This window comes from Heptranchias perlo, chromosome 12, assembly GCF_035084215.1.
Source record: "Heptranchias perlo isolate sHepPer1 chromosome 12, sHepPer1.hap1, whole genome shotgun sequence".
In the NCBI taxonomy this organism is placed as follows: domain Eukaryota; kingdom Metazoa; phylum Chordata; class Chondrichthyes; order Hexanchiformes; family Hexanchidae; genus Heptranchias; species Heptranchias perlo.
The window spans coordinates 23,706,762-23,733,691 of record NC_090336.1 but is presented as its reverse complement, the minus strand read 5'-3'; the positions used below and the strand labels follow the sequence as shown (position 1 = coordinate 23,733,691).

Here is a 26,930-nt window from a genome sequence, read left to right as displayed (position 1 = left end):
TTTCTTTAGTCAGAACTGGCAGGTGATGAATTCAAGTTAATAGCAGCTGTAGCTAGATTTAATCATTGGTGCTGGTCTATTGCTAGTTTAAACAGAGACATATTCTGGTCCAGCTCAACCTGGTTAAGTTTGCTCTACGAACAAAATGCAGACTATACGACTCTGCTGTACCTCTATCCCTTAAGTTTCTGTGTGTGTCATTATTCTTAACACCAGAGAGGCCTATTTTTCATGGAAAACTTAGAGTAGTTGAGATTTTTCAATATTTCTCATCCATGGAATCCACAATCGCCTACTTCAAGCAGCCAGTGGGACCTCTGCCACTAAGAGGGTAATTTGCTTTCGAAGGGGAGAGACTGGACATTGGGATGCAGAGGTGGAGTCTAGAGGGGGTCAGGTAGGGACGGGAAACTGGACAAAGGTAGCCTTTGAAATTGTGGTGTGTGTCAGCTGACCTATACTTGCTGTAGGATACACGTCACCTCTGACCATAACTTTATAGCATCACAGTCATTTAATGGGATTTGCCAACAATGTGAGAGACTTGGAGATCTATGAGGGTGCCCCTTAGGGTCTGCATTACGACGTATGAATGCTGCATGTTGAGGAACAGCAGGTTAAAGAGGTTCCCAATCAGTGCAGCATACCCTACCAACATCAGAACTCTTAGCTACTGAGGTTTGATGTAAAACTAATGGCTCAAAGAGGATTAAAAAAACAGAAAAGGCTGGAGAAGCTCAGCAAGTCAGGCAGCATCTGTAGAGAAAGAAACAGGTCTGACGAAAGGTCTTCGATCTGAAACATTAACTCTGTTTCTTTCTCCACAGATGCTGCCTGACTTGCTGAGCTTCTCCAGCATTTTCTGTTTTTATTTCAGATTTCCAGCATCTGCGGTATTTTGCTTTTGTCTCAAAGATGATGTAATGTGCTGTATGGTTCAGGACTTTGTTCATGTAAAGAGGGTTACATATTCACACCAGGACTTAACATATATCTTGCAGGCTGGGATTTATTTGAGGCATTCATATGGTTTATATGTGAGTGAATAATAGGAACTTGGGAGTGATTGGAATCTAATCAAAGGGTTCAGATACGGAGAGTAACTGATACCCAAGAGTGAGTTATAAGCTGGATCCCAATCAAGAGGGTGGGAGGCTGGTTATAAACTTCTTAGCTTCATTCTGACAATATAGGATTTCATGTAAAACCTTTGATTGGTGACTGCTCCAATCACCCCAAGATGTCTGTTATTTTATTGGTGTTTACATCTGGAGGTGAGGGATTGATTTAATTTCTTGAAAGTCCTTGAACGTGTTGTCACCTCCCAAATCCGTGCCCATCTTTCCTGCAATTCCATATTTGAACCTCTCCAGTCAGGTTTCCGCCTCTGCCACAACACTGAAATGGTCCGAATCAAATTCACAAACACACAATCCTCTGCGGCTGTGACAATGGTGCACGATCCCTCCTCATCCATCTCAACCCTTCTACAGCCTTCGATAACGGTTGACCACACCATCCTCTGCCAATGCCTATCCTCCGTTTAAAACTGGGTGGGATTGGCCTGGCTTGGTTCCACTCTTACCTAGAGAATCCCCTACAATGGCTTCTCCACCCACCCCCTCACTGTTACCTCTGGAGGCCCCCAAGGATCTATTCTTGACTCCATCCTATTTCTCATCTACATGCTACCCCTTGCCGACATCATCCGAAGAAATGATGTCAGGTTCCACGTGCTAACAACACTCAGCTTTACCTCACCGCCAACTCTCTCGACCCCTCCTCTGCCTCTGTATTGTCAGATTGCTTGTCTGACATCCAATCCTGGATGAGCTATAATTTCCTCCAATTAAACATTGGGAAGACCGAAGCCATTGTCTTCGTCCCCGCTACAAACTCCGTTTCCTAGCCACCGATTCCATTCCCCTGCCTGGCCACTGTCTCAGGCTGAACCAGACTATTCACAACCTTGGCATCCTATATGACCCTGAGCTGAGCTTCCGACCCCATATCCTCTGCATCACATAGACCACCTACTTCCACTTCCATAATATCGCCCGTTTCTGCCCCTGCCTCAGCCCATGTGAAACCCTCATCCATGCTTTTGTTACCTCCAGACTCAACTATTCCTTGCCTTCCTGGCCAGCCTTCCATCTTCCACCCCCCATAAACTTGAGCTCATCCAAAACTCTGCTGCCTGTATCCTAACTCTCACCAAGTCCCATTCACCCATCACCCCTGTGCTTGATGACCTACATTGGCTTCCAGTCCAGCAATGCCTTGATTTTAAAATTCTCATCCTTGTGTTCAATTCCCTCCATTGCCTCACCCCTCCCCACCTCTGTAACCTCCTCCAGCCCTACAACCCTCCGAGATCTCTGCGTTCGTCCAATTCTGGCCTCTTGTGCATCCCCCTCTTCCTTTGCCCCACCATTGGCAGTTGTGCCTTCAGCTATCTAGGCCTAAGCTCTGGAATTCCCTTCCTAAACCTCTCTGCCTCGCTCTCCTCCTTTAATATGCTCCTTAAAACCTTCCTCTTTGACCAAGCTTTTGTGAAGCAACTTTTACTAGGTTTAAAGTGCTATATAAATGCACCACGGTGGACCTGCCAAAGGAGAAATAACCTGGCATAATTACCATAAGTTTATGTAGAAGTTACAGAGAAAGGCCATTGAAGTGGACAATATAAATAGGTTCAAGAGACAGCTGTATATGCTGCTGGAGGGAGAAAGGATTGAGGGATGTGGTGAGAAGGGGTTGGGTGGGGACTGATCTGTGAAAAAGGGATGGGTTTATTGGACCTAATGGCCTTGTTTCTAAACATTCTTATGGGTAACTTGTTGTATTATCAAAGAAGCAATTAGCTGCTGTATCACTGATACCCTCTTAGAGATGGCCTTATTCCATGGTTCCCAACCCACACACTTGGAAGATAAATTATGTTACCGGTACCCTATTTCCCCTGCATATGCCAGTTGGTAATAGTGCAGTCACTGGGTCACTATTAAATAGGTCACATCATTGCAGTTAAAGTCCCAGGGCCCAAATTCAAGGATCCCTGCTCCACTGCCTAAAGTGCAGTGGAGTGGGAATCCCGGTCACCTGTTGAAGAGGATGCTGACCCAATCCCAAATCCCATTTTAATAATCGGGGCGGGCAGCCTGCCCTATGAAGGCAGAACAGTGGTTCCTACCTGGAGAAAGTGCAGGAAAATTGTAGCAGCACCCTGCCAAATCCCAGGGGATATGTTAATGTTTGAAGTAGAAAGGTGAGTCAGGTGAAAGAAATTGGGGGAGACAGAAGCCCGTAGCAGGCTGAAGGGATAATGTATAAATTTGTAATGGAAACCAAGGCCTGTACTGGATCAATTACTTTTGAATTGTTTGGTGCCTTGAGCAGGCCCAGTACGGATCCCATGCCTGCTCTCAGCAGGTATGACTTCTACACATCCCAAGCAAGTGTATTGGGTGGAATTACCAGGGCAGCCCAGGTATGTCCCAAAGCTGGATGCCGAACCAAGGAATATGGGTGGACGACTCATTAACGCCCCCCCCACCCCCCACCCCAATCAGTATTCGGTTCATAAACAGGATGGAAACCGAGCGGGTACAGGGTTCCACCCCCACATTCGGTTCCCACCGGCCACCCCCCATCCCCCCAGGAATTTTAGGCCCTCAGTAACAGAGCCAGTCAGAAAATATTGAATAAATTTGAGATAAATGATTACAAAAAAAATTCACATCACAACTGACTGCATTATGTTCTGTACGTTTGAGATTGCTGTCAGAAGTATTTAGTGGAAGAATCAAATTCCTACCCCCTCCTCTCCAGATGGTCTGGACTTTTTAAAATTATTCATTCTCAGGATGTGGGCTTTGCTGGCAAGGCCAGCATTTATTGCCCATCCCTATTTGCCCTTGAGAAGGTGGTTGTGGGCCTTCTTCTTGAACTGCTGCAGTCCATATGATGAAGGTAACTCCCACAGTGCTGTTAAGCAGGGAGTTTCAGGATTTTCACCTGGCGACGATGAAGGAACGGCAAGATGGGGTGTGACTTGGATAGGAAGTTGGAGGTGATGGTGTTCCCATGCATCTGTTACCCTTGTCCTTCCAGGTGGTAGAGGTCGCGGGTTTGGGAGGTGCTGTCGAAGAAGCCTTGGCGAGTTGCTGCAGTGCATCTTATAGATGGTACACACTGTAGCCACGGTGGTGGAGGGAGTGAACGTTTAAGGTGGTGGATGGGCTGCTGATCAAGTAGAATGCTTTGCCCCAAATGTTGTCGGGCTTCTTGAGTGTTGCAGTTGAACCCATCCAGGCAAGTGGAGAGTATTCCATCACACTCCTGACATGTGCCTTGTGGGTGGTGGAGGCTTTTGGGGAGTCAGGAGGTGAGTCACTCGCTGCAGAATACCCAGCCTCTGACCTGCTCTTATAGCCACAGTATTTATGTGGCTGGTCCAGTTAAGTTTCTGGACAATGATGACACTCAGGGTGTTGATGGTGGGGGATTCGGCGATGGTAATGCCATTGAATGTCAAGGGGAGGTGGTTAGATTCTTGTTTGTTGGAGATGGTCATTGCCTGGCACTTGTCTGGCACGAATGTTACTTGTCAATAATCAGCCCAAGCCTGGATGTTGTCCAGGTCTTGCTGCATGCGGACACGGACTGCTTCATTATCTGAGGGGTTGCGAATGGAACTGAACACTGTGCAATCATCAGCGAACATCCCCATTTCTGACCTTATGATGGAGGGAAGGTCATTGATGAAGCAGCTGAAGATGGTTGGGCCTAGGATGCTGCCCTGAAGAACTCCTGCAGTGATTTCCTGGGGCTGAAATAATTGGCCTCCAACAACCACTACCATCTTCCTTTGTGCTAGGTATGACTCCAGCCACTGGAGAGTTTCCCCCTGATCCCCATTAACTGGCTAAGGGATCGTTTAGCTCTGTTTGTAACATGTTGCATCACCTGTTTAGCATGCATGTAATCCTGTGTTGTAGTTTCACCAGATTGGCACCTCATTCTCAGGTATGCGTGGTGCTGCTCCCAGCATACTCTTCTGCACTCCTCATTGATCCAGGGCTGATTCAATAAGGAGTGTAGAAGACTCTTGCTGGGATATGGTTTAGTATCAGCTCGTCAGTACCTCATCCAAATGGCTATTCCTTCATGTGAGAACCTGCACACTGAGTGTCAGCAAGCTATTGGAGATCACCACAGTTAAGCCTGATCCTATTATCACCTGAGGTCCACACAAATGCATTTTCCAGGATGGGTTACTGAACAGTGATGGGGGGAACAGGGGACATTCCTTTTAAAAGCACAGGAGAATGCCTATTTTTCTCCATAAACGAACCGCTCGCTAATAAGAGTCACATTCTCGGAAGTCAGCTATTGCGAAGCTTCGCATTCCTGCAGTTTCCTCTTCTCCTTTTCCGTGCCTAGTGGCACACGAGGCAACCTATTTCTTCCACTGCTTTTACATTCAGCAGATCGTGCTCAGAGTTGTTTCCTTAACAAGGACCCCTTTTTATGTGGACAGGTTGTAAGCTTGACCAGGGGGCACCGGGCAGATGCAATGGGTCGCCATCCCACTCCCATCGGATGGAAGTATCCCGCTGGATGCCACCCAGTATTCAAGAGACTGGATCTCTCGTCTCCGCTCGCCAAGGCACAGGTCGATTAGCGTTAGTTGTTAATTACGGGAAAAAAATAACGAACAGGCTTTCTACCACTTTTAATGGCCACTTTGTGTCTAGGGAACACTGACTGCTTTCTTCCCCCTTCTCCCTTGCCCTGTGGCACTGAGACCAACTATAGCAATTGTACTGTAGAATTAACCTCTATTTATAAAGCACAGTGTGCGGGTGTTTAAATTTTAACGCAAGTTATTATGCAAACTGACTCAGGACAGGAACTGTACTCGGTGATAACCAGTACATACGATGGAGAGGTGAGCGAGTCTAGCTATTGATGCTGCTGCTAAGGTTAGTTAAAGAATACATTCCTTGTTAATCGTGTTCACCAGTGGGTGGGTGAGATTAAAGGGAATCAACAATTATTTCGATATTGAGTTGTGACAGAAACAGGATTAGTTCATTTATTTAAAAATTACCTGTGCCATTGTCCTCCTGCTTACTATAAATTAAGGACAGATGTGGCTAAAAGAGACCCTTGCTTGTTAGGTTAACAAACCAGGCATAGAGACGCATGACGAACACAGAGATGGGGAACCTTCCGATCATGGTTGCAAGCAGCAGGGAAGGAATGGTGTTTAGCGAGAAAGCGGTCGAGGGCGGCTTGAATCCACATTCTGGACATGTCGTACTCCAAACCCGCACAGGATCAAATCGCTGAAACTCACCCCAAGCTGCTACAGAACCGATCATTCCGTAGGTCATCCATAGAAACTTTAATATCATTTTATTTTTTAAATGGACTCACGGGGCTTGATTTTATTCGTTTTGGGTATCACCAAATTCATGTGCAATATATTTTGCTTGTTCTCTGTTTCTGTTGTTATGGCGGGGGGGGGGGGGCAAGGAGGGAGGAGGTGGGTATTGGACAAGAGGTAGCAACAGTTTACCCCCCCACTGCCCCCAATTTCTACCCTGTTCACGAGGCAGTGATTCACATTGGGGTACAAGTTCCATGGACTCATTTGCCATTTGGGTCTCACCCAAGGTGCCATTCCTGATGGCCCGATGAATGCAAGCTTTTCTACTTCAAGGGACATTAAAGCAGAGTATAATCCTATCCTCAGCAACATCCGCCCAAGTAAACTTGGCAGCAGAGGTGGGGGGGGGGGGGGTCACTGGCTAGCGATCAGCAGCCGAAATCCTGGCTGATTTTTCTCTCCCAATCCAGGGCTACCGGGGCCCATCGTAGCATCCTAAATCAGCCAGGGTTTTGGCTTCTGATCGCTATGCTGCAATCTCTGCTGCAAAGTGCCTCGGTGTGGATGTTGGAGAGAACTGGATCAGACTGCCACCTTGGCCGAGATCAGCGCAGACTGGGGATTTGATCCTGGGATCTGCCCGGTCTGCAAGGCTCTGTAACAGACTGGGTGGTGATAACGGAGTAGACAAAAGTCCCATGTCCCCAACCTCACCCATAAGGCCATTTTGGAAATGGTACTGCTACTGCAACCTGCTGCCATTTGGAATGTTTGCGAAAGACGGTAAAAGCAGGTTCCGGACCCCCTGCCCATGACCAGGGTCTCTGCATTGTTTCAACTGTATCTTAAAAAAAAAAGTCTTAATTTAACTAAATTATCCCTGCCAGGGTTAGATAGAGAAGAGGTGAAATGGTTGCTTTGAACATTGACATTATTCATTGCCCTTCTGTCTTGGCATCCTCTCCAATAAATGGAAGTAGCTACAGCAAAGCATGTCAGACGTACATTTAACTGAAGGTTTAAATATTCACACTGCTGTTGCAGTAATTCCCCCTTGCATCACTCAACAAAATACACTCTTGGTGTCACAGCACTAAGAACTTCCGTTCAGTGTCAGGAAACTCAATAAATTGAAATAAAATCAAGCCCATTGTCCAAATTTGTCCCCGTCTAATTAAATTGGCAGTGGCTTGAATTGGGAGGGGAGGGGAGGGGAGGGGGGCAGAGCAATTCGATTCAAGATGCTCTTCACCAGCCATCAATTGAGGATCAGATCGTTCATCGGGTCATACTGAAAGCCAGCGGCAGCTTCCTGTTAATACTGCGGAAATCACTTGAGGTGCACACAGACTCTGAGAGAAACAGGACCTCCGACGCAGTTCTGCAATTCAGAGAGAGACAGGAAGAGAGAGAAGCGAGGATTGATGAAGTAGCCTCATTTGTGGAGGTATGCATCTAGCCACAGATCACCAGACCTCTTCAGGGACCTGGTGGGGGGGAAAAAAGTAGCACATCAGGTAAATCAGTGGCAGACATAAGTAGCCTTAATTTACAAAATGTTAGGGAAGAGTTAATGGAACAATTAAGAGTCTAAACAGTTAAAAACTTCCCACAAGGAATATTATTTGGTCCTCACAGTGGACATTAAATTGGTGCTCCACAAACACATTTGTTACTGATGTTAATTCAGTTCCTTCACATCGTGGGACTCAGTGATTCCTGCCCAGGCAGGTCGTCAGCACGCATCATTTTGAAAGGAAAGGGTTTTTAATGTGACAGCGTTTTAACCCTATAATGGGAACAGGAAATAAAGGACCAAAGGTTACGTATATAATTAAACTCTTTTCCCCATAACAACTTCGAGGTGGGAGTTAGGTTTAATTTTAAATCTCCCAAAGAAGAGAGGGTTAAGATGACAACCTGTGTCATCTGACTGCAGGTGGCACTGTGCAAATGGTGTGTGTATTACTCACCCTATAATATCCTTGAAGGCCTGCAACAAAGGCTTCACCTGGTAGTTCAGGCCATGCTTGTCACACAGCGATTTCACTAAAGGAGCAATCTTGTAGAAATTGTGACGAGGCATTGTAGGGAAAAGACTGCAAAAAAAAAAAGTTTGAGAAAGGAAATTAAGTAATTTGTCAAGGAGGCCGGTGTCTGAGGTGTATTGCAACTGCAGCCAGTATCTAGGGGCCTCACTATTGACTCGTTTTCCCTTTACCCCACTCCAGCCCGATTCTTCCTTCCTTTAGTTCTACTCGAGACCAAGGGGCCAATTTTAACTCGGCCCCACCTGGCGGAATCAGGGTGCCGGCAGAGTTATAATCGCCATGGTGAACTTACTGCTCCGATCCTGCTCCGCCACCATATTTACTGGGGCCTTCCACTGGGTGGCCCGAGTGTCTGCCTGAAGCGGACGGGGGGCCTCATTTCTCTAAGCAAATCAGGGTCCCATGCCATAAATAGTGCCTTGATGTAATTTCGAGGGACAACTGGACGGATTGTGCGCCCTGCAGGCTCCACCCAGATCTACAAGGTGGTGAAGAGGATGAGGCCCCAAAAAGGTACCTGAAAAGTTATTTTGTGGGGCTAGCAGTACTGCTCCAGGTTCCACAGGATAATGTGAGCCACTGCCGCCCTGGGCTCCCCCTCCCTCCGTGACCGCCCCACCCATCCTCCTGCTGGCCAATTCAGCTGCCCGATATTACGGCGGCCTAGTCAGCAAGCTGCAGCACGATGCCTGTTTTTGCCGTGCAGCTCACCAGTGGCATGATAATGAGGCCTTCGGTAATTAAGGTAAATCGTACGAGTCAATGGAACACTTTTTTCGCACAGTGTCACAACAAGCATACTCAGGTCAGGAGTCCATGAAAAGGTCCCATGAATCTGGTCTGGATTTGAACCTTGGTCTCAGAGATGAAAGGCCAATATGTTAATGGTTTGTGCACCCCCACCCCATTCCCCCCCAAATGCCCACCTTACCAAAAGTTTCCTATTTGAAAGAGGACAGTACTTACTGGTGCTCGATCTGGAAGTTGAGATGGCCACTAAACCAGTCATTGAAGGAGGATTGTTCAACATTACATGTGGAGTCCAACTGGAGAATCAAAAACAGAGCTGGATGTCATTAGCCGTCCTGAAGGACAATTATCTGGCATTCAGACTTCTAGGTGCTGAAGATGGCCAACAGGCTCGTGCCTCAACACTCCAGCTAGTTGATTCAATATCAGGCCATGAGACTGTCTGTCGAGTTTATTCCCTCACTATATTTGTTTTGTTGACATGAGCACAGGCAAAATACACATGAGTTTGCTGAGTTGAGCTGAATCAGGTTGAATGCGACTTCTCTGCACTGTTGCTCTGCCCAGACCAGGCTGTATTTCAGGAGTTGCACATTGACAATCAAACCATCCATGGTGTTTGTTTTGGAAACAGATTCTACGTCATCGTTGCCTTCTTGGGCAGGTTGCCATTGTACAGGTACTGGCCTCGTACTTGTACGGAGTGGCATGGGAATGATACACCCGAGTTATACTGCCAGTTTCTGAATCACTCTCAACCCATGGACAACTGAGCTTTGCTCGTTAAATATTAATTAGAGAGCCAAGTGTTACATTAGCGCTGTGTTTCTTTAAACTTGGCTTTGCATCAGTTTGCAGTTATACTGCAGAGAATGTGAGGCAGAGGTAGTGTCATCCTCTCTCCTTAAGTTGGTCTGACATCTGTGGCCTAATCTCTGTTTGAAAAAGAGGAAATATTAAAAGGGAAAGAAAGAATGTGGGGAACAAAGGAGGAGAGTATATATAAACATAGGAAAAAGAACAGGAAAAGATCATCTGGTCCAGCAAGCCTGCCCCACCCTGACCTGGTACAACCTATATGCACCATCTGCAGTTGAGATGGCGGAGCGGAGGAGAGGGAGTCGGAGGCCCGAGAGCAGCTCATGAGACAGAGCGGAGGAGAGAGAATCGGAGGCCCGAGAGCAGCTCAGGCAGCGGAGCGGAGGACAGAGAGTCGGAGGCCCGAGAGCAGCTCAGGCGACAGAGCGGAAGAGAGGGAGTCGGAGGCCCGAGAGCAGCTTAGGTGGCGGAGTGGACGAGAGGGAGTCGGAGGCCCGAGGGGAGTCGGAGGCACGAGAGCAGCTCAGGCGATGGAGTGGAGGAGAGGGAGTCGGAGGCCCGAAAGCAGCTCAGGCAGCGGAGCGGAGGAGAGGGAGTCGGAGGCCCGAGGGGAGTCGGAGGCACGAGAGCAGCTCAGGTGGTGGAGCGGAGGAGAGGGAGTCGGAGGCCCGAGGGGAGTCGGAGGCCCGAGAGCAGCTCAGGTGGTGGAGCGGAGGAGAGGGAGTCGGAGGCCCGAGGGGGGTCGGAGGCTCGAGGGGGGTCGGAGGCCCGAGAGCAGCTCAAGTGGTGGAGCGGAGGAGAGGGAGTCGAAGGCCCGAGGGGGGTCGGAGGCCCGACAGCAGCTCAGGTGATGCAGCGGAAGCACAAGCGTCAGGAAGGGGGGAGAAAAAACAAAATGATGTCAGCACAAGGGAATGAGCTGATTGGTGAGTAGCTGGTGAGTGTTTTTTTAAGTCTTTAAGTTTATTTCTATTAAGTTTATTTAATAATCTAATAAATCGAGGCATCGCAGGAAACCTCACTCCCATGGAATGCACATCTTGTGCCACGTGGGAACTCCAGGACTTGAGCAGCAGCTGACATCACTGCAGTGCATCCATGAGGCTGAGAGTTTTGTGGATAGTACATTTCAGGAGGTGGTCACCCCACAGCTTAAGAGAGTGCAGGCAGACAGACAAGAAGGACCAGGCAGGTAGTGCAAGAGTCCCCTGAGGACATCTCGCTCTCTAACCAGTAATACTGGTGAGGGAGAGGTTCCTCTGGGGAGTGCAGTCAGAGCCAAGTCCACGGCACCATGGGTGGCTCATTTGTACGGGGGGGGGGGGGAGGTGAAAGGTCAAGAGAGCGATAGTGATAGGGGATTCTATAGTTAGGGGAGCAGACAGGCGTTTCTGTGGCCACAGACATGATTCCAGGATGGTACGTTGCCTCCCTGGTGCCAGAGTCAAGGATGTCGCTGAGCGGCTGCAGAATATTCTGGAGGGGGAGGGTGAACAGCCAGAGGTCGTGGTCTATATTGGTACCAACGACATAGGTAGAAAGAGGGATGAGGTCCCGCAGGAGTTAGGAAAGAGATTAATAAGCAGGACATCAAAGGTAGTAATCTCCGGATCAGTCCCGGTGCCACGCGGTAGCGAGTATAGAAATAGGAGGATAGAGCAGATGAATGCGTGGCTGGAGAGATGGTGAAGGAGGGAGAGCTTTAGATTCCTGGGGAACTGGGACCGATTCTGCGGGAGGTGCGACCATTACAAGCCGGACGGGATGCACCTCGACAGGGATGGAACCAATATTCTCACGGGGAGGTTTGCTAGTGCTGTTGGGGAGGGTTTAAACTAGCTTGGCAGGGGGATGGGAACTTGAGCGTAGATTCAGAAGGGAGAGAAGCAGAGCTGGAAATGGAAGGCAGAAAATTAGTAAGTGAGTTTGGAAGGCAGAGAAAACAAAGGTTAGAAACTAGACAACCAAGGAGTTTGGCAGTGTTTAATGGTATATATCTCAATGCTAGGAGTATAGCGAATAAGGCAGATGAGCTGAGGGCACAGACAGACATGTGGAAGTACAATATTTTAGCTATTACAGAAACATGGCTTAAACAGGGCCAGGAATGGCAGCTGAACATTCCCAGTTACAGGGTTTTCAGATGAGATAAAGAGGGGGATATAAAAGGGGGGGGGATTGCAATATTGGTTAAAGAAACAATTACGGCTGCGAGGAGGGATGATATGTTAGAAGGATCATCAAATGAGGCCATCTGGGTTGAACTGAAGAACAAAAAAGGGGCAGTCACACTGCTGGGAGTGTATTATAGGCCCCCAAACAGTCAGAGGGAGATAGAAGAGCAAATAAGTAGGCAAATTTCTGAGAAGTGCAAAAACAATAGGGCAGTGATAGTAGGAGATTTCAAATACCCTAATATTAACTGGGATAGAATCAGTGTAAAATGTATAGAGGGCGCAGAATTCATAAACTGCATTCAGGAGTGCTTTTTTAGCCAGTACGTAGCAAGCCCAACAAGACAGGGGGCAGTTCTGGATTTAGTTTTAGGGAATGAAGCTGGGCAGGTGGAAGGAGTATCAGTGGGAGAGCATTTTGGTGGTAATGATCATAATTCAGTTAGATTTACCATAGTTATGGAAAAGGGCAGAGATAGAACAGGCGTAACAGTTCTAAATTGGGGAAAGACCAATTTTACTAAGCTGAGAAGTGATTTAGCAGAAGTGGACTGGAAACAGCTACTTGAAGGTTAATCAGTGTCAGAGCAGTGGGAGACATTCAAGGGGGAGATTCAAGGGGTTCAGAGTAAACATGTTCCCACAAAGAAAAAGGGTGGGACTGCTAAATCTAGAGCCCCCTGGGTGACAAGGAGCATACAGGGTAAAATAAGGCAAAAAAGGGAAGCTTATGTCAGACACGAAGAGCTCAATACTGCAGAAAGCCTAGAGGAGTATAGAAAGTGCAGGGGCAAAATTAAAAAGAAAATTAGGAAAGCAAAGAGAAGGCATGAAAAAATACTGACAAGTAAAATTAAGGAAAACCCAAAAATGTTTTATAAAGACATAAAGAGCCAGAGGATAACTAAGGAAAGAGTGCACCTATTAGAGGCCAAAAAGGTAACCTATGTGTGGAGGTGGAAGATGTTGTTATGATTCTTAATGAATACTTTGTGTCTGTCCTCACAAAAGAGGGAGATGATGCAGACATTGTAGTTAAGGAGGAGGAGTGTGAAATATTGAATGGGATAAACATAGTGAGAGAGGAAGTATTAAGGGGTTTAGCATCTTTGAAAATAGATAAATCACCAGGGCCGGATGAAATGTATCTCAGGTTGTTAAGAGAAACAAGGGAGAAAATAGTGGAGGCTCTGACCATCATTTCCCAGTCCTCCCCGGCTAGTGGTGTGGTGTTGGAGGATTGGAGGACTGCTAATGTTGTTTCGTTGTTTAAAAAGGGAGAAAAGGATAGACCGAGTAATTATAGGCCAGTCAGTCTAACCTCGGTGGTGGGCAAATTATTGGAATCAATTCTGAGAGATAGTATAAACAGTCATTTAGAAAGGCACGGATTAATCAAGGACAGTCAGTATGGATTTGTTAAGGGAAGGTCGTGTCTGACTAACTTGATTGAATTTTTTGAGGAGGTAACCAGGAGGGTTGATGAGGGTAGCGCGTTTGATGTAATCTACATGGATTTCACAAGGTCCCACATGGCAGATTGGTCAAAAACGTAAAAGCCCATGGAATCCAAGGGAAAGTGGCAAGTTGGATCCAAATTTGGCTCAGTGGCACGAAGCAAAGGGTAATGGTTGATGGGTGTTTCTGCGACAGGAAGGCTGTTTCCAGTGGGGTTCCGCAAGGCTCAGTACTAGGTCCCTTGCTTTTTGTGGTATATATTAATGATTTGGACTTGAATGTGGGGGGCTTGATCAAGAAGTTTGCAGATAATACAAAAATTGGCCTTGTGTTGATAATGAGGAGGAAAGCTGTAGACTGCAGGAAGATATCAATGGACTGGTCAGGTGGGCAGAAAAGTGGGAAATGGAATTCAATCCAGAGAAGTGTGAGGTAATACATTTGGGGAGGGCAAACAAGGCAAGGGAGTACACAATAAATGGGAGGACACTGAGTGGTGTAGAGGAACAAAGGGGCCTTGGAGTGCATGTCCACAGATTCCTGAAGATAGCAGGACAGGTGGATAAGGTGGTTAAAAAGGCATATGGGATACTTTCCTTTATTAGCCGAGGCATAGAATATAAGAGCAGGGAGGTTATGCTAGAACTGTATAAAACATTGGTTAGGCCTCAGCTTGACTACTGCGTACAGTTCTGGTCCCCACATTACAGGAAAGATGTGATTGCACTAGAGAGGGTACAGAGGAGATTTACGAGGATGTTGCCAGGGCTGGAGAATTTTAGCTATGAGAAAAGATTGGATAGGCTGGGGTTGTTTTCTTTGGAACAAAGGAGGCTGAGGGGAGATTTAATTGAGGTGTATAAAATTATGATGGGACTAAATAGAGTGGATAGGGAGGACCTAGTTCCCTTAGCAGAGGAGTCAGTGACCAGGGGGCATAGATTTTAAGTAATTGGTAGAAGGATTAGAGGGAAGCTGGGGAGAAAATTTTTCACCCAGAGGGTGGTGGGGGTCTGGAACTCACTGCCTGAGAGGGTGGTAGAGGCAGAAACCCTCAACTCATTTAAAAAGTACTTGGGTGTGCACTTGAAGTGCCGTAACCTACAAGGCTACGGACCAAGAGCTGGAAAGTGGAATTAAACTGGTTAGCTCTTCTTCAGCCGGCACGGACACAATGGGCCGAATGGCCCCCTTCTGTGCTGTAACTTTCTATGATTCTATGATCAGTCAGTCAATTTCCTGGAAGTGACAAAAGTGAAAAAAAAGACTCTAGGCTAATTTAGGAAAAGAACGATGGGAAATTCCTCTCCGACTGCCAACGGCAAGTTCCAGGAGGCCATGGTGATTGATATTGCTATTCACTTAATCCACCCATCCTCTATAGCTCAAGATGTCTTCCACTCACAGGAACTTGCCCAGCTCCCTTTTGAAAGCAGTGTGATCAGACTAATTGGGAACACATCGCCGACTCAATGGGCCAAATGACTGGTTTCTTTGCTTCTAAACGTCTTTTCAGTCACTTCACATACTAATTACACAGCAGAGCCCAAACCACTTCACATCAGTGCAAATTATATAGTGCAACCAGTCTGTATGTGGTTTATTGAAAGGTCTCTCTTGGAAGAAAATAAAGGGCATTTGTAAACAAGCGGTTGGATGTTCTAGCTGCAGAATGTCTCACTTGTGCTCTCAAAATGCACTGAGTTCAATTCTGGACTCGGGTGTTTTCATTCCCCTCCCTCAGGATGATGGAATTGGCAGGTGATGCCTCGAGACCTCGACCTATCCTCCTTTATTGGGTGATGTGCAAAAGTGGTCCAAGGGTGACAAATCTTCACTCACTGTAGGAACACTGACTGGCGTATGCTTTAATGCCTCCACTGATCCTTTATCCGAGATAGGGAACTCACTACCCAGGGAAACATGGTCACAAACTCATACCCAGCAGTCCACAGCACCATGCACTGGGGCACCAATAAACTGCACCACCATGGTAATCCCCGAAACCTCAGGCTTGTTTCCGAGCCTGACAGATACCGATCAGAGTGGTGGACTCTCATGTTATTCCTAATGGTGACTAATTGGAGATAGTATTGCATTCCTAGTGCTTGGCCCCCTTCATGATTGATGCTGAATGTATTGTACTCAATACTGGTCCCAGGGACGACCAACATTGGCTAAAAAAAGGCCAATCAAAACAGTAAACACCGTAGCCTGATCTGGTTGTATCTTTGGAACAACCACATCAAAACACTACATTAAAATTGGGCCAACATTTGGAAGCTCTAATTGTCCTGAGCTTCCAATGAGATAACTCATTGCATGCGCAGGCATCTAAGCATTGCTGAAATTAATTATCTTCAGCGCTGCAGAGTTTTAAAATCTGTTACAAATTACCAGCAGGGGCGATCAGTGATGACATGACATCATTATATCACCGATTGTGCCAATGCACTCTGTTCAGTTTAGTAACATGCCAAGTTTTCTTGCAGTTTGACACATGACAGAATCCCTTAAATTCGCCATCCTTTAATTCCATGCAATTGTTAGATTCTGTCTGGTTAGTCACCACCTGACATGGATCTGTGTAGTCATGGCTGCACTTTTCTGTATCACCATGAAACTTTAATCTACTATAAACATCCTAATTATGTTACATTAGTGCGTTAATGTGCTGCCTTCTGTATTCTTAATATTCTGAAGAACAAAGTCATTGAAATTTGAGGCTGAAATAGATAGCAGGAACAGGCATATAATTCAATCTGTTTCTCAGGACAAAGACTAGCCTCCATTAATAATTGAAGATCTTTCCCCACAGATTAATGAGAGATCTAGTATATAACATCTCAATGAAGCATCCTATTGAAGAGTCCCGCTGATTTATGCTCCTGTTGTGCATCTCTCCTCTTTGTTTCCTCACTTCTCCCCTGAAGGCACTGGCTCTCGCTGATGTTCCATGGACACCGAACCACTTTCCAGGACCTCCTGCAACTAGCCATACTTCACATGAGCCTAGACAGTGAGTTGTGACCAGAGAGGCATGATAGCCAAGAGTGATCCTGTCCTTATCGAATTCCACTCCCCCACCACTCTCCCCCAGACTTCACTATCACATTATTTCAATAAGAGGCAGAAGGAACAAACAACGTAAATACCAGATCGTCTTACTGAATCTTCATTGAACCAGCAAACCAGTCTTCATAATGAAACCAATCCAGATCGCTGTCTATAAATCAGATGGCCATTTTCATGGTGGCAGCAATTTTGGTCACTTGGAAAAACTGAGATGCAATGGCCATTTTGTGAAGTTACTCCATGGCTTGTCTATATTGGCTACAATTTAGTAGGCAGCCATTTTGATAAGAATGCAAGATTCTAATGTACCTATGTGGAAATATTCCATGCAAACATTTAGTTTTTTTTAAATGGGAACTGTCGCAAACGGCTAAAGAAAGTTCCAGATCTAACCATTACACTGAGGGTTACCTGCATTGTGAGCCAGTCCTTATGCTTTTCATCATCAATGTTCATTGGAATATGGTTCATCTGGGTCACCCACACGAACCAGTGGCTCTCTATGAACCTACAGAGAGAACCAGGGCAGTGGTCAGGTATCAACTACAATGGCCGTTCTTCACGTCTGAGCTTAGACACTGAAAGTTGGTAAGCTTCAAGAGGCATCACAGCCGAGCATGAACCCGTCCTCGGCCAATTTCCACATACAAACACTTTCTAGAAGGGTTATGAGATAGCAGTCATGAGGAGGAAGCCTCACTGATTTTTCCCCTCCTAGCTCAGAGAAACTAAGGCCAATTGTAGCACCCCTACTACCATTAATGTCAGCTTGTTTCTGAGTCGTGGGTTGTGGGTTCAAGTCTAATTCCAGACACTTGAACACAAGATCTAGGCTGACACTCCAGTGCAGTACTGAGGGAATGCTGCACTGTCAAAGGTGCCGTATTTCGGATGAAACGTTAAACCAAGGCCCCATCTGCCCTCTCAGGTGGACATAAAAGATCCCATGACACTATTTCGAAGAAGAGCAGAGGAGTTCTCCCCGGTGTCCTGGTCAATATTTATCCTTCAACCAACACCTAAAAATGGATTATCTGGTCGATGTACATATGTGTCAGCTTTCTGTGTTTATAAACACTTCAATGTATCTCACGCTGAGTCCAACACAGTGAGGTCTCCCCCTGGTGTGTCAGTTTTTTTTGTTTATAAACACCTCAGCATATTTCACTCCTTGTCCAACACTGTGAGGTCTCCCCTGGTGCATCAGCTCCAGTGTTTATGAAAGCTTCCATGTATTTCACTCTGTGTCCAACACTGTAAGGTCTCCCCTGATGTGTCAGCTCTCTGTGTTTATAAACACTTCTGTGTATGTCACACCGTGTCCAACACTGTGAGGTCTCCCCTGGTGTATCAGCTTTCTATGTTTATAAACAATTCAATGTCACAGTAAAAGAAGAGGTTGTTGAGATACTGGATGGGCTAAAAATTGATAAAGAGGAGGTATTAGAAAGGTTAGCTGTAATTAAAGTTGATAAGTCCGGAAGGGATGTATCCTAGGTTGCTGAGGGATGTAAGGGTGGAAATTGCGGAGGTACTGGCCATAATCTTCCAAACATCCGTAGATATGGGGGTGGTTCCAGAGGACTGGAGAATTGCAAATGTTACACCTTTGTTCAAAAAAGGGTGTAAGGATAAACCCAGCAACTATAGGCCAGTCAGTTTAACCTCAGTGGTGGAGAAACTTTTAGAAACGATAATCCGAGACAAAGTTAATAGTCACTTGGACAAGTGTGGATTGATTAGGGAAAGCCAGCATGGATTTGTTAAAGGCAAATTGTGTTTAACTAACCTGAATGAGTTTTTTGATGAGGTAACAGAGAGGGTAGATGAGGGCAATGCAGTTGATGTGGTGTATATGGACTTTAAAAAGGCGTTTGATAAAGTGCCGCATGGAAGGCTTGTCATCGAAGTTGTAGCCAATGAAATAAAAGGGGCAGTGGCAGCGTGGTTATGAAATTGGCTAAGTGACAGGAAACAGAGAGTAGTGGTGAACGGTTGTTTTTCAGACTGGAGGGTTGTGTACAGTGGAGTTCCCCAGGGGTCGGTACTAAGATCACTGCTTTTCTTGATATATATTAATGACTTGGACTTGGGTGTACAGGGCACAATTTCCAAATTTGCAGATGACACAAAACTTGGAAGTGAAATGAACAGTGGGGAGGATAGTGATAGACTTCAAAAGGATATAGAGAGGCTGGTGGAATGGGCGAACACATGACAGATGAAATTTAACGCCGAAAAGTGCAAAGTGATACATTTCGGTAGGGAGAACGAGGAGATGCAATATAAACTAAAGGATACAATTCTAAAAGGGGTGCAAGAACAGAGAGATCTGGGGGTATATGTGCACAAATCTTTGAACGTGGCAGGGCAGGTTGAGAAAGCAGTTAAAAAAGCATACGGGATCCTTTGCTTTATAAATAGAGGCATAGAGTACAAAAGCAAAGAAGTCGTGATGAACCTTTATAAAACATTGGTTCGGTCACAACCGGAGTATTGTGTCCAGTTCTGGGCACCACACTTTAGGAAAGATGTGAAGGCCTTAGAGAGGGTGCAGAAAAGATTTACTAGAATGATTCCAGGGATGCGGGACTTCAGTTACGTGGATAGACTGGAGAGGCTGAGGTTGTTCTCCTTAGAGCAGCGAAGGTTGAGAGGAGATTTGATAGAGGTGTTCAAAATCATGAAGGGTCTAGTCAGAATAGATAGAGAGAAACTGTTCCCATTGGCGGAAGGGTTGAGAACCAGAGGACGTAGATTGGCAAAAGAACCAAAGACGACATGAGGAAAAACTTTTTCACACAGCGAGTGGTTAGGATCTGGAATGCACAGCCTGAGGGAGTGGTGGAGGCAGAGTCAATCATGGTCTTCAAAAGGGAACTGGATAAGTACTTGAAGGGAAAAAACTTGCAGGGGAAAGGGTGGGGGAGTGGGACTAGCTGGAATGCTCTTGCAAAGAGTCAGCACGGACTCGACAGGCTGAATGGCCTCCTTCCGTGGTGTAACCATTCTATGATTCTATTCTTTTCTATGATTATCACATTACAGTTTGTGGGCTATTGTTGTGCGCAATTGGCTGCAGCGTTTCCTAAATTACAACAGTGACTACACTTCAAACAGTACTTCAATGGCTGAAAGCGCTATGGGATCTCTTGAGGTCGTGAACGCAAGTCTTTCTTTTTTTAAATTACAGCCAAAATCAGCTAACTCAACACAGACCAGGGATTTAACCTGGGAACTTCCTGTTTTCAATGGTTCTGTCACATACGGTTTCAATGACAGACATCCGGAGAGCTGGAGCACTTTTCTTACTGGACTTTGCTTTCTATACATGGTACTGTTGTTCAAATTCTAACTAGCTTGCACCTGACATCAGTGGTTTATTTGTTAGTAAATTGCCAACCCTCCCACTGTGCCTGCTGGAACACCTTGTCCCAGCAAGGAAAGGAAAAGTAAAAACCTGGAATTCAGAGCTAAATGAAGATACAGTGCTGTTTTAAATTGAAAGCAGTTCGAATGAGCCAATTTGGACTGGCCGTTTCCAATTACACAGGAATTTGGGGCAGGTTGGGCATTTGAAACTAAAAACGTGATTGGATTACCAAACAATTCATCACTTAAATCATAGGCACAACCACTGAAAGGAGAACAAAAAAGACAGGAGGGAGAAACTGTGTCCCTCACATATTTTTGATCTGGGCTACGTCCCCTCCTCCCTGTTCCAAAATGCTAAATTAACCCTAAAGTCCTCCCCAACTATTTAAACATGGTAGCACGTTGGTTTACAATCCTAATAAATTATAATGTTAGTGACTGTGACTGAAACAAGAGGAGGAGTTCTCTCCAACTGTACGTACCTGACGAAGAGGACAAAGAGAATGGAACCGAGAAATCCATAAAAAGGGACGTAGGTGCTGAAGTAGCGGATGTAGTATGTTGCTGCCCAGGCAAGATCCTGCGAGGCGGAGAAGAAGTAGACTGAACTGTGTTACAGGCATTATGATACTACCACTGATTTACAACAAATGTAAAAGCCGTGATATTGCTCTGATGCGTGTGCAACGAAATAAGTCCAGATAGTGCCATGCTTCAGGTCTCACCTTATGCGATCACTTTCATTTGAGTCGTGTCATTTGAAGCATTTTTACTGTGGTAAATTTTGAGCTCATCAAAGTGTGGGCTGTTACTGCTGGGGAGTGGAATTGCTGGGGAGGGGAATTGCTGGGGTGGGGAATTGCTGGGGTGGGGAATTGCTGGGGTGGGGAATTGCTGGGGTGGGGAATTGCTGGGGTGGGGAATTGCTGGGGAGGGGAATTGCTGGGGTGGGGAATTGCTGGGGTGGGGAATTGCTGGGGTGGGGAATTGCTGGGGTGGGGAATTGCTGGGGTGGGGAATTGCTGGGGTGGGGAATTGCTGGGGTGGGGAATTGCTGGGGTGGGGAATTGCTGGGGTGGGGAATTGCTGGGGTGGGGAATTGCTGGGGTGGGGAATTGCTGGGGTGGGGAATTGCTGGGGTGGGGAATTGCTGGGGTGGGGAATTGCTGGGGAGTGGAATTGCTGGGGTGGGGAATTGCTGGGGTGGGGAATTGCTGGGGTGGGGAATTGCTGGGGTGGGGAATTGCTGGGGTGGGGAATTGCTGGGGTGGGGAATTGCTGGGGTGGGGAATTGCTGGGGAGTGGAATTGCCAATGTAGCCAGATTCCATTCCAAATCCCTGGCCCTCCCATCCTGGATAGAAGTCAGGCTTTCTGTCCTTTCAGGTCCCAGGAATTTTGGTGCCGATGTGTCAATCTACAATGGCCCCCCAGTTACACGTTGGACAGTATCTCTTTTTACATAAGCCAAAGCTGACACAATCCTATTGTGCTACACTACACAGTGTTTGTACGCCTGTTTTGGTGCCCATCTCGAGGTGCCAGTGCCAAGCAAGAGGTGGCATTTCCTTTCAGGGAGGCAGAAAGAACTCACAGGTCCAGTCATGCCGGGCATTTCTCATACAAGTCCCACTGGCTAGTTCTAGGTAGGGGTAAGGGTCACCAGCCTGCCCTTTCCATTGGACAATGATAGAATGTGGTGCAGGGAAGGCGAGGAGGAAAATTAAAATTCAAAGTGGGAGGTGGTGGAGTGTGGAAGAAGGGGGAAAAAAACCTTGTGTTACACGTTCTGATGTACTCACCACCCAGTCTCGACGGATAATCATGGTCATCATTATCTGAATGTAGAAATACACCGGGATTAGCAGGGGCGGGCCAACTGGAAAAGAAAGCAGGAAGTGACAGCGTAGGAGATATGTGAACAGAAAAAAAACCAACACAACTAACAGCATCACACTGACTGGTCAAGGAGCCATACTTACTGAGGAAAAAATACTCATGCTGGTAGTTGTAAGGCAAATACTTAATCTTCTTTTTTCCATACTACAGAGAGAAAAGAGGAATCAGTAGAAGTCAAATCAGCACCTACACTAGGCCCTCAGTACACAGGACCTTAAGTTCTTCACAGGAATGTTTGAACTGAGGATCCATTATTCTGTATAAAACCATCTAAACGTCTTGATTAGATTCCAGCCTGTAACTCCCTCCCAGGTATCCATTGTTCTATAGGGGTAATTTTGCGGTCACATGCTCCCAACAGGGAGCTGCACTCGCAGGGAGCACATTGGAGATAGGGCTACAACATTTATCCCTGATTCTTCATCTTGTGCTGCCTGCAAGGTCAGCTACTTGCCAGAAGCATGAAATCGTAGAGTACCATGTATATTTTTTGGAAATACATTATCTATAAACACACCATCCAAACACCTCGATTGGATTCAGCCTGTAACCTACTCTCAGGTATCCACTATTCTACATATAATCATCTAAAGCTTTTGATTAGATCATGGACAGTCGGAGCAGCGGGAAGAAGGAGAAAAGTGTCCAGATGCCTCCACAATAGTCCGTTCCACCTGTCTCTTGCCACCACAGAATTCACAATGTCCATCCAATCGGAGCAGCAGAGGTGAAAAGTGAGGACATTCGCTGAAGACCTGAGCCCTGCCTACTTGTTCTCATTTACATGTAATGGGACGGGCAGTGAGCAGGTGAGTGCCGTCGTCACCAAAGGGGTGGAGGAAAAATATCGGCTATCATTTGTAGGGGCAAGGATTTGGCAGAAGACTTCCCCACCCCATTTTCTTTCACTTTCCAACCCGTGATCATCTGAAAACAGATGGTTTAACAGAAGAAAATCCAGGCCACAGACTGGAATAAAATCAAGGTGTTTGGGTGGTTTACATGTAGAGTGTAGAACCAAGTGACCTGCAGCAGCACCACGAGATACCCCTCCTCCACAGAGACGGTCTGCCATTAAAGAGCACTGGGAATCTACCAAGAATATTTAATTAACCTCGACCCAGGAAAATGGAACGGAATCACCATTGGGTTGAAGTGGCAGGTGGAAATCCTGTCTCACCATGCTTCCGGTGGGAAATGCGAATGGGAGGAAAATTCACACCTACAACTCACTTCTGGGTACCCGTTATTCTACATATGAACTATCTGAACCCCTTGATTAGGTTTCAACCTGTTACTTACTCCTGGATCTCTGCTATTCGGTGACAGGGGTATTTTCTCCCAGTTGCTAATGTTCGGAACATAGGAACAGGAGTAGGCCATTCAGCCCCTCATGCCTGCTCCGCCATTTGATAAGATCATGGCTGATCTTTGATCTAACTCCGTATACCTGCCTTTGGCCCATATCCTTTAATACCTTTGGTTGCCAAAAAGTTATCTATCTCAGATTTAAATTTAACAATTGAGCTAGTATCAATTGCCGTTTGCGGAAGAGAGTTCCAAACTTCTACATCCCTTTGTGTGTAGAAATGTTTTCTAATCTAGTTAGTGCAAAGGTTGGTGCAAATGTAAAACGTGTCTCCTGCTGTATACTAACAGTGACTTTTTTTGTCACTGAGGGAAATATCCCCGGCCACTCATGATTCTGTTTGCTAACTGTGAAGAGTTCAGTCTGTGTAACAGTCTACTACACTTGTAGGATCTTGTCCTCTCTGGTCTCAATGTTAAGCACAGTGAACATGAAGTGAATCTGTACTATTTCTTCGAATCTGCAAATACCCCGTCCCACACACACTTCCTCTTCCCTGAATCCTTACTCTATTGGAATCAAAACTCACGGCGCGATCCCCTACTCTAACCCCCTTTTTCCTTAGGACCTTAAAACTGTGGAACTCCTTACCTTCCTTTCCTGCTACAATCCACAGTCTTACAGCACAAGCTTGGCATCATGTAATCAGTACTGCCTGATTTACGTCACCTTCTCTCCTACTTTTTCCAACCTTGGTCGTGTCCTGCATTATGGGCGTTGGGCCTTCTTCTAGATTTCTCAATAAAAATAAATTACCTCCACAGGTTGTGTATCTCCCAATACAAACACATGCAGCATGTTCACATCGGGGTCCTTATTAAAGATGTTGGGCTTGGCGTGGTGCTGGAAGTGTCGATGATTCCACCAGTTTCCAGATGCCCCCTTATAACAGAGGCACAATATCACACAATATACTAAAAGCATGGAAATTCCTGCTCAAACTGCCTTTAATATTGTCATCACACTTGTTCACATTAACTCTACCTCTTTACTTATATGAGCTTCAAAATCTCTCTCAATCGCCCACATATGTTTCGGTATTTCACTCAATCCCCCCCCCCCCCCCAACCCCAGGTTTAGTGAACAGTGAGGAGGATAGTGATAGACTTCAAGAGGACATAGACGGGATGGTGGAATGAGCTGACACGTGGCAGGTGAAATTCAACGCAGAAAAGTGTGAAGTGATACATTTTGGTAGGAAGAACGAGGAGAGGCAACATAAACTAGAGGGCACAATTCTAAAAGGGGTACAGGAACAGAGAGATCTGGGGGTACATGTGCACAATTCGTTGAAGGTGGCAGGGCAGGTTGAGAAAGCAGTTAAAAAAGCATACGGGATCCTGGGCTTTGTAAATAGAGGCATAGAGTACAAAAGTAAGGAAGTTATGATGAATCTTTATAAAACACTGGTTCGGCCACGACTGGAGTATTGTGTCCAGTTCTGGGCACCGCACTTTAGGAAAGATGTGAAGGCCTTAGAGAGGGTGCAGAAGAGATTTACTAGAATGATTCCAGGGATGAGGAACTTCAGTTACGTGGACAGACTGGAGAAGCTGGGGTTGTTCTCCTTAGAACAGAGAAGTTTGAGAGGAGATTTGATAGAGGTATTCAAAATCATGAAGTGTCTAGACAGAATAGATAGAGAGAAACTGTTCCCATTGGCAGAAGGGTCAAGGACCAGAGGACATAGATTTAAGATGATTGGCAAAAGAACCAAAGGCGAAATGAGGAAATTTTTTTTTACACAGCAAATGGTTATGATCTGGAATGCACTGCCTGAGGGGGTGGTGGAGACAGATTCAATCATGGCTTTCAAAAGGGAACTGGATAAGTACTTGAAAGGAAAATATTTGCAGGGCTACGGGGATAGGGCATGGGAGTGAGACTAGCTAGATTGCTCTTGCAGAGTGCCAGCACGGACTCGACAGGCCAAATGGCCTCCTTCTGGCTGTAGCCATTCTATGATTCTAATGTCTTCACACTTGTTGACATTCATCCTCAGCATTTGATCTCTGTCGGAATCACCTTTAAACAGTTGGCACAATTGCAACCCATTCCCTCTCACTTTTCCGTGGGGCACTGCAGTGACACAAAATGTCTACTTGTTTTTTTCTCTCCACAAATGCTACCTCACCTGCTGAGTGTTTCCAAAAGTTTCTGGTTTTATTTCTAATTACCGCAAATTGTGTAATGTAACTTCCCCAGTGGGCAAATACCAAGTCTGGGATCAGTAAAGCTGAAGTTCCCTTTGCCAGCTTCAGGTCGGTTCCCTTCGAAATCAGCAAGTTTCAGCCCTAACATTATCGTAGACCACATCCATTCATTCTAAGGTCCTCTGGAATAGACTGGAGAAAACCCTGCAGTATTCTGATTTTTTTTTATTAGCTGCTTTGTCTTAAGAACCTCTACCTCCCCCAGCTCAATGCTTACCTTCATATGACCGATCAGGAACTTGTGTAGCAGGTGATTCCATTTTGATTTCTGAAAGACGGACAAATGCCCAAAATCGTGTTGAAGCCACCCTGACTGGGCCTGGAATCCACAAAACAGATAAACACCTTTACAGCATTGCACAGGAATAAGAAAATAGATTCAATTCTCTTTAATGTCTTATAGAAAGTAACAAAAGTAATGATCCTCCCAGATAAACAGTTCAGCAGCTCTCAACAACCGACCCCCCCCACCCCCAAAACTGCTGATCAGTTCATCCGACAAGAAATCTCAGCATTATTTCATGGGAATAATTTTGTCATCCCACTGTAGGGGCAAGGTTTTCAACCTAGAGTTGCGATCCCCGAGAACATGCTGAAGGTGCTTATTTATTCTATGTAAAGAAAGAACAAACTCTCATTTACACAGCACCTTCCATGACCTTGGGACATCCCAAAGCCCTTTACAGCCAATTAAGTACACTTGAAGTGTAGTTACCGTTGTATGTGGGAAACGTGGCAGCCAATTTGCGAACAGCAAGGTCCCACAAACAGCAATGACAGAGACCAGTTAATCTGTTTTAGTGATGTTGGGTGAGGAATAAATATTGACTGGGGAGAACTCCCCCACTCTTCTTCAAAATAGTGCCATGGGATCTTTTACTTTCACCCGAGAGGGCAGTTTAATGTCTCATCCGAAGGACGGCCTCTCCGACAGTGCAGCACTCCCTCAGTACTGCACTGGAGTGTCAGCCTAAATTTTGTTTTGTGCTGGAGTGGGACTTGAACCCACGATCTTCTGACTCAGAGTCACGGCTGACACCACTGGTGCATTATTTTCAAGGGAGAATTTCTCACTGTTTATATCCAGGAGATACTCAAGAGTCATAAAAGGATTCCCTTGCTCAAAAAGCGGTAGATTATAAATCCCTGTAGCTACACAACATCAAGGATTCCCATAATAAATTGCCATGGGGATGTATGAGATTTGTACACATCTCACTAAGATTTATGGAGTTATTTATAGGACATTACAGCACAGAAGACAAGAAGTCAACACAATGCACCTGTGCCAGTTTCCAAACAGAGCTACCTACCTGGTTCCATTCCCTTGCCCTTTTCCCATACGGTCTTA

General features: G+C 46.0%; 1 protein-coding gene across 1 annotated transcript in view; it reads right to left on the bottom strand.

The window, feature by feature from the left end:
- Positions 1-6,069: 6,069 nt before the first annotated feature.
- Positions 6,070-26,930, bottom strand: part of fads2 (fatty acid desaturase 2) — a 49,972-nt gene continuing 29,111 nt past the window's right edge. The window contains exons 4-12 of the mRNA XM_067993799.1: positions 25,797-25,898; positions 24,123-24,248; positions 22,081-22,141; positions 21,901-21,977; positions 20,582-20,679; positions 17,136-17,232; positions 9,415-9,494; positions 8,371-8,496; positions 6,070-7,884 (exon numbers count right to left, since the gene is read on the bottom strand). Coding sequence (XP_067849900.1) covers positions 7,833-7,884; positions 8,371-8,496; positions 9,415-9,494; positions 17,136-17,232; positions 20,582-20,679; positions 21,901-21,977; positions 22,081-22,141; positions 24,123-24,248; positions 25,797-25,898 — 819 coding nt within the window. The 3' untranslated portion in view covers positions 6,070-7,832. The remainder of the gene's footprint in view (positions 7,885-8,370; positions 8,497-9,414; positions 9,495-17,135; positions 17,233-20,581; positions 20,680-21,900; positions 21,978-22,080; positions 22,142-24,122; positions 24,249-25,796; positions 25,899-26,930) is intronic.